General features: G+C 51.2%; 1 protein-coding gene across 6 annotated transcripts in view; it reads right to left on the bottom strand.

The window, feature by feature from the left end:
- The window catches only part of Nav2 (neuron navigator 2), a 356,673-nt gene that overhangs the window by 109,335 nt on the left and 233,969 nt on the right, over positions 1 to 13,369 (bottom strand). For all 6 annotated transcript variants that reach the window (XR_015736368.1, XM_087901386.1, XM_087901385.1 and 3 more), the window contains one exon: positions 11,203 to 11,325. Coding sequence is in view for 5 of the 6 variants with exons in the window: in XM_087901386.1 (XP_087757512.1) it covers positions 11,203 to 11,325 (123 nt within the window). In the remaining variant the exon portion in view is untranslated. The remainder of the gene's footprint in view (positions 1 to 11,202; positions 11,326 to 13,369) is intronic.

The following is a 13,369-nucleotide window of genomic DNA, read 5'->3' as shown; positions in this document are numbered from 1 at the left end:
GGGGCCGCAGGTCAGCCCTGCTGCTTTCGCTGTTCTAGTGGGTTGGTGCCTGCATCACGCCATCCACCAGTCTCTCCTCACAGTGCACGTGCTTTTGCGGGGAGCAGTGTCCCCCATAGTCTTAGGCATGTGGATACTTGGTCTCTTGCTGCTGGTGCTATTTAGGGAGGGTTAGAAGCTGAGGACTTTGTTGAAGGAAGTATGTCGTCAGGGCTGGGCTCTGGGAGTTTAAAGACCTTGGGGCACTTCCAGCTCGTTTCCTCTGCTTTGTGATTGCAGTTCAGAACAGGAGCCCTCTGCCTCTTCTTCCTGCCACTGAGCCTGCCGCTTACTGCCCTGCCCACCGAGATCCTTGGCACCAAGAATGCAGATACGTTCTTCTTTCCTAAGATGCTTCTGGTCATGTATAATCACAGCAACTTGTACATGCACAATCATCGTTTGCCCATCCTTTCATTCACTCCTTTCTTCTTCGTGAAACTCTGAAAGGGGCGCTGACCCAGGAGAGGGAGTGGGCCCACAGAGTTCACCTGGCTTTGTTTGGCTGATGCTGACACGAGTGGGTGAGATGACAGGTGTGAGATCAAGGGGTGCGGCCAGACACGGTAATGGTAGCACTCGGGAGACTGAGGCAGGAGAGTGCCGCGTTCAAGACCAGCTTGAGCCGCACCAGAGACCCTGTCTCAAAATTCAAACAAACAGAACAAAAGTGTGGAACAACCAGACCAGGGATGAAGGGCACAGTTCCTGAACAGTTCCTAGCTGAGACCTGAGGCTGGTGAAGGGGTTAGGGTCAGCCACTCTGAAACGACCTGTGACTTAAGACCTGGAAGAAGAGGAGGGGAAAGAGAGAGGCCTGGGAAGCCTGCTCCAGACAGGGGGAATGGCAGTGCTGAGGTTCTGAGGGAATGCTGAATGAGAAGCTCTCAAGAGGGACTAGAGGAAGGCATGGCTCGAGGTTGGAGAGGTGGCAGGATCCAGAGTGTGTCACCTCGGGGGCCACACACTTTGGAGTCTGCCTTGCGTTCGGTGTGCAATGGGAGCCACTGCAGTGAAACCTCAGGAAGGGCACGGGAGTGCTGGAGTGTGCTAGGAAGGTGACACAGTAGCTGGTCAGAGAATCTGTCATCTGAAGGCCACAACAAGAGCTCGGGAGCGACACTTATGCCCCAGGCTGCTGCAGGGTGTGTGAGGGTGGAGTAGAAGGGTTTGCAGATTATTTGGGAGACCGTGACAAGACTTGGCCTAGATGGAAAATGGGGAAGGAAACAGAAAATCCAGTAACCTCATTGATGGTCTTATTAATATCCATTCATTCAACACACGGCCAGCACCTGTTTGCCATGAGGCTATAGTGAGGCTCCGTGCAAAAGCAGAGTCAAGACAGTCAACAAGGTTAGCATCCAGTTTCCTCCCACTGAAAAGTCCAGCCTGAGTCCTCACTATACCCAGCATGCCTTTCTGCAGCCACAGCTCAGATCCTAGGGCAGGTAAGTGACTATAGAACAATGAGCCAGTTGGAACCTTGGATGATACGGAGGTTCTGTAGGGTTGGGGCCTGGGTAAGAAGCATCCCAGGGCAGACAGGAGCTCAGTTTATCAGGGTTCCTTGGATAGAGGAAGCCAAGAAGCTAGTCTTCACTTTTAGGGGGAAGAGGGAAAGGAGAAGGAAGAGGGAGAGAAGGGACAGGGGAGGAGGGAGGGAGGACTAGAGAATGATCAGCTAGTGCAAGCTAGATCCGTGAGCACTCAAAGAGCTTCCTGCACCGAATTTTAGAAGGGAGCATGAGACCCATTGGATGCAGCTGTACCCAATAAAAGTCGGACTGAAGAGATGGCTCAGCGGTTAAAAGCCCTGACAACTCTTCCAGAGGTCCTGAGTTCAATTCCCAGCAACTACATGGTGGCTCACAAGCACCCTTAGTAAGGCCTGGTGCCCTCTTCTGGCCTGCAGGGATACATACAGGCAGAACACTGTATACATAATAAATCTTGAGTGATTTCTGCCGCTGAAGAAACTGAAGGGCTGTGACTCCCTCTGCCCTACCCTCAAGGCAAGCCACGGGGAGATGTGAGGACAGATACCTGCACGCTGAGGGCAGAATCCACCGATCCATGCCCTCTTTCATTTCCTCCAGCCGCCCCTTAATGGCCTCCACACAACCTCAGAGCTCACCGCAGGCCACTCTATATCACTGAGCAGCAGGGATTAATGGGATATGTCCAAGTGAGCCAGTCTCTTCCTGGGACTGTCTTTAAAGCAACAAGGGCCCGCCGATGGGAGGGGTCGGCTCGAGTGATCAGCAGGGCAGTGACAGGGTGGAAGTGCTGGCTGGCCACTTGGCAGCTAAACTGAAGGAGATGCTGCGCCCTTGGCTGGAAGCAGCTCTGAGACACCCTCGTGTGAGACACAACATTCTCTCAGCCACTGCAGAGCCTGCATGGCCTGAGCTGCACGAGGACTGCCCTTCTGGAAACTTCCAAGGAGAAAGCGGTACACAGCAGTAGGTTGGAACAGTCCAGGGAAGGTGACACCTGCCAGCTAAGGAGCCACCAAGCACACAGTGGGCTCCCCTTTGAGGAAGGGTTAGAGCCCTATGGCTCCATCTCCCCCTTTTAGGTAGGCTGTGTAGGCCAGGCTAGCCTTGAACTTGTGGTCCTCCCGTTTCAGCCTCTGAGTACTAGGATTGTAAGCAGATGCCCCCAGATGCCACGAGACTTTGCTCCTCCCTGCATGCTGCCATAGGGAGCCTAGAGTACCAGGTAGTGTGTCTGCCACGTCGAGTTTTACGGTATAAGGAAAGCGGCATACTTCCTGGTCAGGGCTGACCACCCCAAGGCTGGGGGCAGGCAGTCCACGTAGAACAATGGCTAAAAGATCATCCTAACACCTGTAGTAGAGTTATCTTACCAGCTACTTAAGATTTTGTTATCTTGATGAAAATAAGACTTTGCGAATTTCATCTCTTAGCTCTTCTTGAAATAGAAGTTGTTTCAATGCTTGACGAGTTTTTTATTCTGATGCCTCAGATAGGTTCAAAGGCCACTACCGTAGGCATGGCTCTGTCTTTCCTCACTTCCCTAGGGGATCTCACTCTGATTCGTCAGCCACAGACAGCCTTCTTGTGTCCCCACCTTCAGCAGCGAATCCCCGTGAAGACGCACATTCCACAAGTCCTCCCAGATGAATGGGGTACAGGGGTGGGTGGGGGGGTGGGCTCAGCAAGGCAGCTACAGCAAGCTCATGTCTTGACTTGTCTAAGAACTCAGTGGAGAACCTGGCTCCCATCTGAAGCACCGCCACAAGGTAGCACATGCAATCATAACGTGTCAGCAGGATGAATTTTGAGATGTCCCTCCACGTGGGCTGAGCTCTTTCCAGAAATCACTTTGTCAACTCAGTCTTCAAGAACAATGGCTTGGCCAGGTGATAGTGGCACATAGCACTCAAAGAAGCAGGCGGATCTCTGGGTTCATGGTCAGCCTGGTCTACAGAGTGAGTTCCAGGACATCCAGGGCTATACAGACAAACCCTGTCTAACAACAACAAAAAGAACACTGGCGTGAAGAAGCCAGGAGACGCTGAACGTCTTAGGTCTGTCAGCAGGTAAAGAAATGGGGTGCAGAGGAGGCAGAGAGAGTGCCAAGGCTAGAACCAATTTCTGTGTGGTTATTTTGGGGCTAAGCTAGCCGGGGGACCGGGATGAACTAGCTGCTCCTCCTTGTAGCACTCCTCCCCAGATTGCTTTGGTCATGATGTTTCATCACAGCAACGGTAACTAAGACAGGTGCGCCTCTGTGTGTGTCTGGAGGACAGAGAGCAACTTTGTGGAGGTTTTTCCCTTTCTCCCACTCTTAGCAGGGGACCAAACTCAGGTAGGCTGCATTACACAGCCAGAACTCTTAGCCACTGAGCCATCTTGCTGACCCTGAAGAATCTCTGTAACCACCACCGCCAGAGAAACAATTCCTGCCACGTGTCAGAATAACGAACCCCCACAGGAGAACCACGGTGCGGTGCGCACGTGGCTGCCCATCTTTCTAGCCCTCGGTGTCAAGTCCTGACTATAAACTTCTTGCACACAAGGACTGTGTCCTGCTCATCTTTAGACTCCTAGGACCTGGTACACAGTAAGCGCTCAGTAAATGCTCAGTCTCCCAGCTCTTCTCTGCTGTCATGCTGACGTACAGCGTAGTATGAGGCAGCTACTGTCTTCCTGAGGACTTTCCGCCACACAGAGGAACCGAGAGGACACATGGTCACCCTGGAACTAATACACAGTAACTAGGCAATGCACTGGGTCATGCAGGATAAGATCCAGGATGGGAGGTGTGGGGATATAAAGTCCACGTCACGCCAGGTAGTGAGACAGTGTAAGTCACTGTGTGTTTTCTGCTCTCCTGGCATACATTCGGTGGTTCTGTACTTCCCTTCACAGGGAATGTAAGCGGAGCCAAGTGGCTCCCTGCGGTCCACACGTGGTCACCCCAAGGCTTTTAGAGATGTGTGGCTCACCACGCTTGCCATCTCCTCATCATGGGGAGTATTAATTCTCAGTCTAGACAACAGTCCCTCTGGCACCCTGGTTCCCAGTCAGAGCAACGAACAACACAACCTTCTATAGGGACCAGATGGTAACGGTGAGAAGTTTTGGAGTTGTTTGTTACACAGCATAACCTGACTTATCCTAACTGATACCAGGACTTTCCGAGACCCCTCGGTTCAGTCCCAGGAAGTTATTTTCTGCTGTGGGGCATACTCTGGTGGGATTTCAGGACCTAGGCTTTGGGTTGCTGGAGGACTGAGGAGAGAGGAAGTTTCCCAATTCTCACCTTCTCTCTTGGGCCCCTCATTCCAGTTTTCGCCCTTCTATCCGTGCTCAAGTTATCTTTCAAAGATTACTTTTATGCGCATGAAACTTTGCCTGCATGTGTGTCTGTGTAGTACGTTCACGCCCGGTGTCCTTGGAGGCCAGAGAAAAATATCATCGGGTCCCCTGGAGCTGGACTACAGAGAGTCGTTAGCCACCACGTGGGTGCTGGGAACTGAAGGTCTTCGTTAGAGCAGCCGGTGCGGTTAACTTCTGCGTCATCTCTCCATCTCCCACACCGCTTCTCTTTCAACAGCAGCTGGAAGGGCATCGCTTACAAAAAAAAAAAAAAAGTGTCTTTTGGGATCCTGGCTCTGTTCTCCAGCCCCTACTCAGCTGTGTCGGGGAGGGGAGGGTCTCACTGGGCCGCCACACCTCTTGCCCTCTCCTCTCTCTCTAAGTGGGAACACTGCTGGCAAGAGGCAAGGCTTGGCAGGCTGTAGGTTCCCAGCCCTTCACAGCCCTCTGGAGAATTCCTCCACAGTTTAAGGTATAGGCGGTTTACATCCTGTCATCACCGCCCCCCCCCCTGTTCAACCCAGGTGGCCTCTGAAAAGGAAGCCCATGGCAGGGGCAGACTGGGGCCCTCCAGGAAGGCCAGTGTGGTAATTATCACCCTGTTACAACGGAAATAGAGATTTGCCTCCAAGGCCCCTTTTATGGGCTTTGAAACGGTGACTTTCACTCTCTCCCACTTTGTTCCTGAATGTGTAGAGGGAACCGAAAGGGCTGGGGCATGGAATGGATGGGGAGGAAGCGCAAGGAAGAGGACAGACCAGCTTCTGGGTGGAGGGTAGGGTAGGCCTGTGTGCAGGACACAAGGAAAAACGGGCATCACTGGGAGTGACAGGGTCCCCTGGCCTTCGAAATGAGGAGGAAGAATGAGAGGATGGGGGTGGGTACAGGGTGGAGTGGGAGGAGAGAGGGGAAGAGAGAGAGAGAGGGAGAGGCTTCCCACCTGCAGGTGGAGAGCCTCCTGTTATGGTGTCCTGAGGGCTCCTGTATGGCGGCTCGCTGCTGGCCCTGTTGTGAAGCGGCAACTGCAACACATGCGCACTAGCTTCTTCATGGATGGACTCATCTGATGTGGTCACACTGAACGGGCTGTTAGGGGATAGGGTCTGACTAGAAGAAGTGGGCCAGCCACTGGAGGCCTGCAAGTGAAGGCATAGCCTGTCCCCACCTTCTTCCTGCTTTTCTGCTTCCCTGCCAGTCATGAGATGAGCAGCTCCTTCAACTGTGTCCTTAGGTTGGCCTCACGGACATAGCGAGTTCCAGGCCAGTCAGAGCTACACAGTAATCCTGTCTCAGACAACTAAAATAAAAACTAGAACGACTAGGGTGGGAACCATACAGCTGTTAGCAGCGCGAGAAAGTTAAGGTTTTTGGAGGACTTCAGAGTCTCGGTAAACTCTGGTAGCCCTGGACTTCCGACATTACTAAAAAGATGCACCATCAGACCTGGACGTCATCAATTCTTCCTTTAACCCAGGCCACAAAATGACAGCCAGAATTCTCAGTGTCCCTACTCCGAACCTGTAAGGAGGCCAAGGACCGATCTGGGGGCTGCTGGGTACAGAATGGTTACTTTGTTCTCTGTAAGTCACACATCCTGGCAGGGTGTGGGCTCCCGTGCTCTCAGGAAGATAGCGGGGCTTGGCTTTGCCTCTCACCCTGAGTCTTGCTGTGTTACAACAGCCTCTCAATTCAAGTGGGAGCCGGGCTGGCTTTGAAGGCCAGGGTCAGGGGCTAAAGTACACACTGAGTCCAGATCTCTTGACACAGTGTGACCCGGAAGGGCCAGCAAGGAGGAGCATCTGTCTAAGCGTTCCTCCAAGTCTCTGGCCGGCCAATCCACAAGGATTGTCAAGATCCCTGGACACAGGACCTTTGCAGCGTCCAAAAAAGAGACTCCCAAGTGGCAACTTTCTGCTGAGCTTTGTTCAGAAAGCACCTGACTTGCTAGAATCCGAGCATTACCGCCACATTCAGGGGACACAGTGTTCCCTGCAGAGACCATCTGATGGACAGCCAGCCTCTTAGCCCTGCATCTCACACTTCTCCCTCCTCGCCAAGTGCCCTGCGTTTCTGTTATCTGGGGCCTATTATGTGTAATGAGCCGCCTCCATCAGTTCCAGCTGATCCTCCCTCCACGGCTGGCTGGATATAGTCGCCGATCACTATTGGGAAGGGACTGGGATTCAGGGTGACAGCCCTGAGGAGTGACAGGAGATCAAGGGAACTTGGCATTTTGAGTCTATCATCTCTATTATTTCTCAGAACTGACTGCTGACATAGGGACTTACACTGACAAGCTTCTATCTGCCAGGCCTCTGAAGACACACATTCCTGCTGGTGGCTTTTAATGACCCCAATGATACATCAGGCCATGCTGCAAATAGCCACAGTCTGGGGTCTCAGCATCCTGTTCCGGTCCCAGGGCCAGCTGTGGTCCCGAGATGGAGACTTTCCTGAGCCCAGGGTATGCTATACCTTTTGTGTGCCACTTTACCTTGGCTGAGAACTAATCGGGGCTAATTCTCCATCGCTTCCCGCTTCCTCAGTAGATCTCTTGTGGTCTACTGTGTATGTATGCAACCCTAAGCAAGGACTTGGATTTCTCTTTTTTATCTAAAACTTCCTGGAAATGATCTTAGTTCTTAGACTTTTCATGTTGTAAGGGAAGGATCCTGGTCGCTTTAAATTGCTTAAAGAACATAGTGTCAGTCACAGGGGGAGAAGAGTTCCCCAATTTGCATATTCACCATCTGTGGTGGGCTCCCTTGGTATTTCAGTCAGTGTATCACGCCTACACAGTTCTTATCATCAACAATGTCTGTAAAATCATGGGTTTGATATGCTGGCCATAAGTTCCAGCAAGCAGTAAAATTAAAATATAAGTATTAAAAAGAAATAGCTCCCTATCATTTACAACTATTTCCCATACTACAGCTAGCCCCCTACTTTGTGAAACATTCCTTTAGCATGGGGCCAGTGGAAGAGATATTTGGAGAGTAATGTAAGTCAATGAAAGACTGGAAAGCTAGCTCAGCCGGGAAAGAGCTTGCCTTGTAAGTATCGGGACCTGAGTTTGATCGTTGAAAGTCATGTAGCCTATTCAGGGAGGTAGAGACAGGAGGATCGCTGGGGATTGCTAGCTCACCAGTCTAGCCCACTTGTCTGTGAGAAATCTAGTCTCAAAAACATAAAGGGATTGGGTAGATACCTCAATGGCTGTGAGGTCATGAGGACCGGCGTTTGGATCCAAACACTCGTGTATCAAACACTGTCTTTGTAAACACCCGGGGAAGCAAAGGTAGGAGGAGCTCCGGGGCTTGCCAGCTTCCTGCCTAGCTGAGAAAACCAGAGGCCCAGGTTTAGGAAGAGACCCTGCCTCAAAGACACAGGTAGAGAGGACAGATACCTGACATCCTCTTCCAGCCCGAGGGCCAATACCTGATGTTCTTGAGTCTCTCCATACACACACACACACACACACACACACACACACACACGTATCTACAAACATATGTGCACCCACACATATGCATACACACACAACAAGAAATAAAACCCCAGCTATGTCCCCTTAGCCAGCAGAGCAGCATCCGCCACAGTCTATTCACAACAGCTCTGGGGCTTACAGAACGTTAGTCCATTCCACAAGGATACAAATATACCCCTGCTAGGAACCGAGCACTAACGCCCCTCGAGTTAACTTGAGTTAATTCGAGTTAACTTGCAATCCACTTAGTCCTTAAATGATCATACCAGGCATGGGGAGGCTGTTCATTTGGTGCTGAGATGAGGCGATGGAACAAATGGCTTCCATTTCCAATCCTACCCTGAAATCTCCAAAAAGCAAGAGGCTCAGCTGTCATGCACGATGATTTCTTAGTCCACCAGTGAAGCATTAGATAAATGGCCATCCCAGAGGCTTCTGCTGCAGGGGAGGCTGACCTCGTGAGGCCTGCAAACACGCATACTATCCAACTGCAACGGGATGAGGACAAGCAGAGAGATTGGACACACAGCATGACCCCACGAGGGGGAGCTTGGCAGATGCTGATTTTCCCCTGATGCAATTTACTATGAAGATTTCAATATCAGGGTTTACACTTTAGAAAGCGAAGTTCTCAGGGCTTGAGAGACTGCTCTTGTAGAGTACCACAGTTTGATAGCCATCACCCTCACAGCATCTCACAACCCCTATATTCCAGTTCCAGGGACTCTGACGCCATCTTGTGGCCTCTGAAGGTACTGCATGCATATGGTGTATACATGCATGCATGCAGGCAAACACCCATACACATAAAAAGTAAAAATAAAAAGAACAGCTCTCAGAAGTTTCTATAGCTAATCCTTGTCCTGCCCCCCCTTCACCTCCTTTCTCTCCCCCTATCATCTGGCTGGCCTTGAACTCACAAAGATCTGCTTGCCTCTACCTGTCAAGTACTGGGATTAAAGGTATGTGCCACCATCCCGTTAGTTTTCTGTTTGTTTGTTTGAAGGCACTAATGAGGAGCAAACCCAGGGCTCATGCATGCTGTGTAAGTACTCAACCAACTAAGTATCCTCAGCCTTTGTATGAATTGTTTTCAAACCAGTAATTTTATAGAATAGCAGAAACAAAAGCTAACTCGAGACAGAGCTCCGGTAAAACACCTTTGTTACCCTTGGTGTAAATGACCACACTGGACACTGGGGGACTCAAAGGAAGATATACTGAGGTCTTGACAGTTAACTCAGCACTACCCCTACCCAGGTTTTCTAGCCTTGCCCCAGAGCAGTGACTCTCAACTTGTGGGTTCTGACCCCTTTTGGGGGTCATATGACCCTTTCACAGGGGCTGTCTAAGGTCACCGGATAACACAGATATTTACATTATGATTCATAACAGTAGCAATAAAATAATCTCATGGCAGGGGGTCACCACAGCATGAGGAACTGTATCAAATCAATGCAGCGTTAGGAAGAGTGAGATGCACTGACTCAGAGATTGCGAGGATTCCTCTTTCATTGTTGGGCAATATTTCAGCATCAGTCTCTTTACAGCATTGCCCTGTTCCTCTGTTGCATGCCATAGAGCTGCAAAGCTCACCTAGAATCTTTTAAAAGAAAAATATGTGTATATGTGTACGTGTACATGTGCGTGTGTGTGCGCGTGTCAGTGTGTGGGATGTGTGTGATGTGCAGGTACCCACAGAGACCAGAAGAGGGCGTCAGACCCTCTGGAGTCTGGACTTAAGGGGGTTTGAGAGCTGCACAACGAGGGTTCTCAGAATCAAACTCCTCCAGAAGGACAGCAAGAACGCTAACCCCTGGGTCACCTTTCTAGTCCCTCGCCTGCTTGGAGAACAGCAGGACAGAGACCCTGCCTCACAGCAGGGCTTCCCAGAACCCAAGAGCGGCATGCTAAAATCACACAGCAACTTCAAATCGCTCGCTCGTGTCTTAAGTTCCCCGCTCCATCTCATCAGCCCAGATGTGGAAGCAAGTCAAGTGAGCAGGAACACTCTTGAACAGTCAGGCGGCTAAAGAGTAACCGAACTGTACATTGAGAGCCAGAAAGACAGCACACCAGAGCTGGCAAATCATATAGTCCAGACGGCTCGCTTCCTGGCTTGCTCAAGGCCGGGGAGTTGGTTGATGTCAGAGTCAGGGCTAGAAACCCTGATGCCAAACATTCAGCCTGTATGGCAGGGTGGACACAGGTCCATTTTGTCTCTGACCAACCCCTATTAATGCCGGTTCTCCACTGTGTCCGTTGAATCCACACCTAAACTTCACCACCTAGCTGCACATGGCAGATTTAGTTTTGCCAAAACCTCCCCAGGCATGGCCTGACCTCCGTTCTACACAGAGCCCTTCTGGAAGTCTCAAGGCACAATACCTAGAGAGCTGACTCATGGGAGCGGAAGTGAGCAGGTCCCCGGGGCCTGCTGCCTGAGAGGTGCTGAGGGACAACCACAACAGCAAGAAAACCACCCGAGCCTGAACTCTGTTCTCGCTTCCAGAAGCAGCAGCCTGGAGTTGAAGACGTAACTCAGTGGTAGAACGCCTAACACACTTCACAAGGCCCCCAGTCCCACTCCCAGCACCATCACCAAATACACATGCTTTACACCATATACAAGCGAGACCCAGGGACCACAGCAGTTCTCTGCTATCTTTGTGCCAGCTCTTAGAGCAGGTGCAACCTCAAGGCTACCCAGCTTTCCCTTGGGCTGAAGAGCACACCCACGCCCCCTCTCAAGATCATGAGCAGCGTTTTGCACGCCCCTCTCAAATGCCTTCTGCATATGGCTAAATCCGGGTGCCGTTTGCCTACCTGTCCGCGTCTCCGAGGCCCAGGGAGGTATTTCGTTGGAGGGTCTCACGCACCACAGCCATCCCATCAGGGAGCCGGTTCAGGCGACGAGTGTAGAGGCCAAGCCCACCATCGGTCATATACCTTTGGAAGAAGAGGATGGCACATGTGTAAGGTCAAAAGAAGCTGGACGCGGTCTTCCATTGTGTCCAGAAACCCTGCGTGGATCCCTCGCGCTCTAAGGGGGAAGGAAAGATTCCTCAGGCTCTGTCACTACAGCCCAAGGAAAACTCAGCTGCCGATTCAGTGTAGGATCTGGGGGGAGAGGGGAAGCAGGCCAAGCTTAATGAATCCAAACTCCTGGGACTCTGTGAAGCAGAGGGGCTGGTGAATAAAATCAGCTGTCAGACGCACTCATGACATGCTTCTGAATGTCAGCGATCGTACAAGCAGGTGCTTTACTGACGTCATGTGAACAGAACCGAGCCCCCAGCACACTGTGGGCGAGAGGACAATGGGATGGAGAAAGCAGGCGAGCTTTTGAAGAAGGCAGGAGAAGACGGGAGATGGAGACAGGCTCCCGGAGAGTCAGGCATCGCAGCGGCAGAGGTCTGACAGAAGGAACAGGGTCCGGCTTCACCTTCAACACCGGTGCCTTCAGAGGTTTCCCACCAGACTCTGGGAGCAACACTCATGCTCACTGACTTTCATGGAACTGCTTCGAGCTGTCTTCTGTTGGACTCAGTGTGGTCAGGGGTGTGTGTAGGGGAGAACCTCCAGAATTTTCTGAAGAGGTGCCCTAAAGTCCACCAACCAGAGTTTCTGTGATCAGAGTCACTAGCCAGAGGTTCAAGCACAGAGCATCTGTGCCTCATTCTACCTGGGTCTCCCTAACCCACTACAGGGACTGGTTAGGTGGTCCTCCCCATAACCCCCCAAGGGTCTGGTTAGGTGGTCCTCCTCTTAACCCCCCTATAGGGACTGGTTAGATGGTCCTCCCCTTAACACCTTACAGGGACTGGTTAGATGGTCCTCCCCGTAACCCCCTACAGGGACTGGTTAGGTGGTCCTCCCCGTAACCCCCTACAGGGACTGGTTAGGTGGTCCTTCCCATAACCCCCCAAGGGTCTGGTTAGGTGGTCCTCCCCTTAACCCCCTACAGGGACTGGTTAGGTGGTTCCCCCCTTAGCCCCCTGTAGGGATTGGTTAGGTGGCGGTCCTCTTTATTTCCAAAGGAGGCTGGGTAGCAGAGCTAAACTTAGGCAGAACAGTGAAGTTATCAGTTTGATCATGCACGAGCCCCATTAGATCATCGACTAGGTTTCTGCAAAAGTTAAGACTTTGGTATTTCAAGTCTAATAACATGGAGCTCAGAGTCCCAGGAGTCACTGTGTGCTTGACCTCGCTGGCTGCACTGAATCGTGGGAGGTGTCCTGCACATGGCTTCTCAGCTTATTATACACGGAGTGGCTCCCGAACTCCTGGCCAACCCTGACTGCACCTGCTTTATATCTTTCTGGGGAGGACAGAATTGAGAGGTGCCAAGTTTGCTTGGCAGAGGCAGGGAAGCCAAGTAAGGGGCAGAGAAGCAAAGTCCTCCCAGGAGCCTCCTTGTTCATGCAGTAGCACACACATGTGCATGCGCGCACACACACACACACACCTGCTCATCAAGTCAATCAAGGGTTTGTGGTTGTGCCAACAAGGCGGAACAGACTGAACTTTTCACCCAGCCGTATGATTTAAAAAAAAAAAAAGCAACCTGAAAATCCACTGAATTATACACTTTGAAATGGTGTGTTTTATGGTACACGAATTACATATGAATGGAAACTAAAGTAAAAACGATATGATCACATCTATGGTTAAACACTCATTTGCTTAACTGCCTTTTAATGCTTTTCTCTCAGGAGATGGTGTGCTCCTCGAATGCTGGGTCTATTATTTTGTTCAAATCCATATCCCTAGCTCATCCCAATTCTATGCGTAAATTAAATATATTGTGATCACACTCACTGGAGGGTGCTTCCTCCTCCGCTTACATGTTAGCAAACTTGACAGCTACGATACAAAGCAAGGCAAATGGAATGTCTATCTGCCACTGTACCCAGAACCCATCCATCTGTCCAGCCGTCTGTCTGCCCACCAGTGTATAACAGTGGGCAACCTGCAAATCTAACTAGCAAAA

The sequence above is a fragment of the Myodes glareolus genome, chromosome 24 (genome assembly GCF_982192425.1).
Source record: "Myodes glareolus chromosome 24, mMyoGla1.1, whole genome shotgun sequence".
Classification (NCBI taxonomy): Eukaryota; Metazoa; Chordata; class Mammalia; order Rodentia; family Cricetidae; genus Myodes; species Myodes glareolus.
This window is presented reverse-complemented; position numbering and strand designations above follow the sequence as displayed.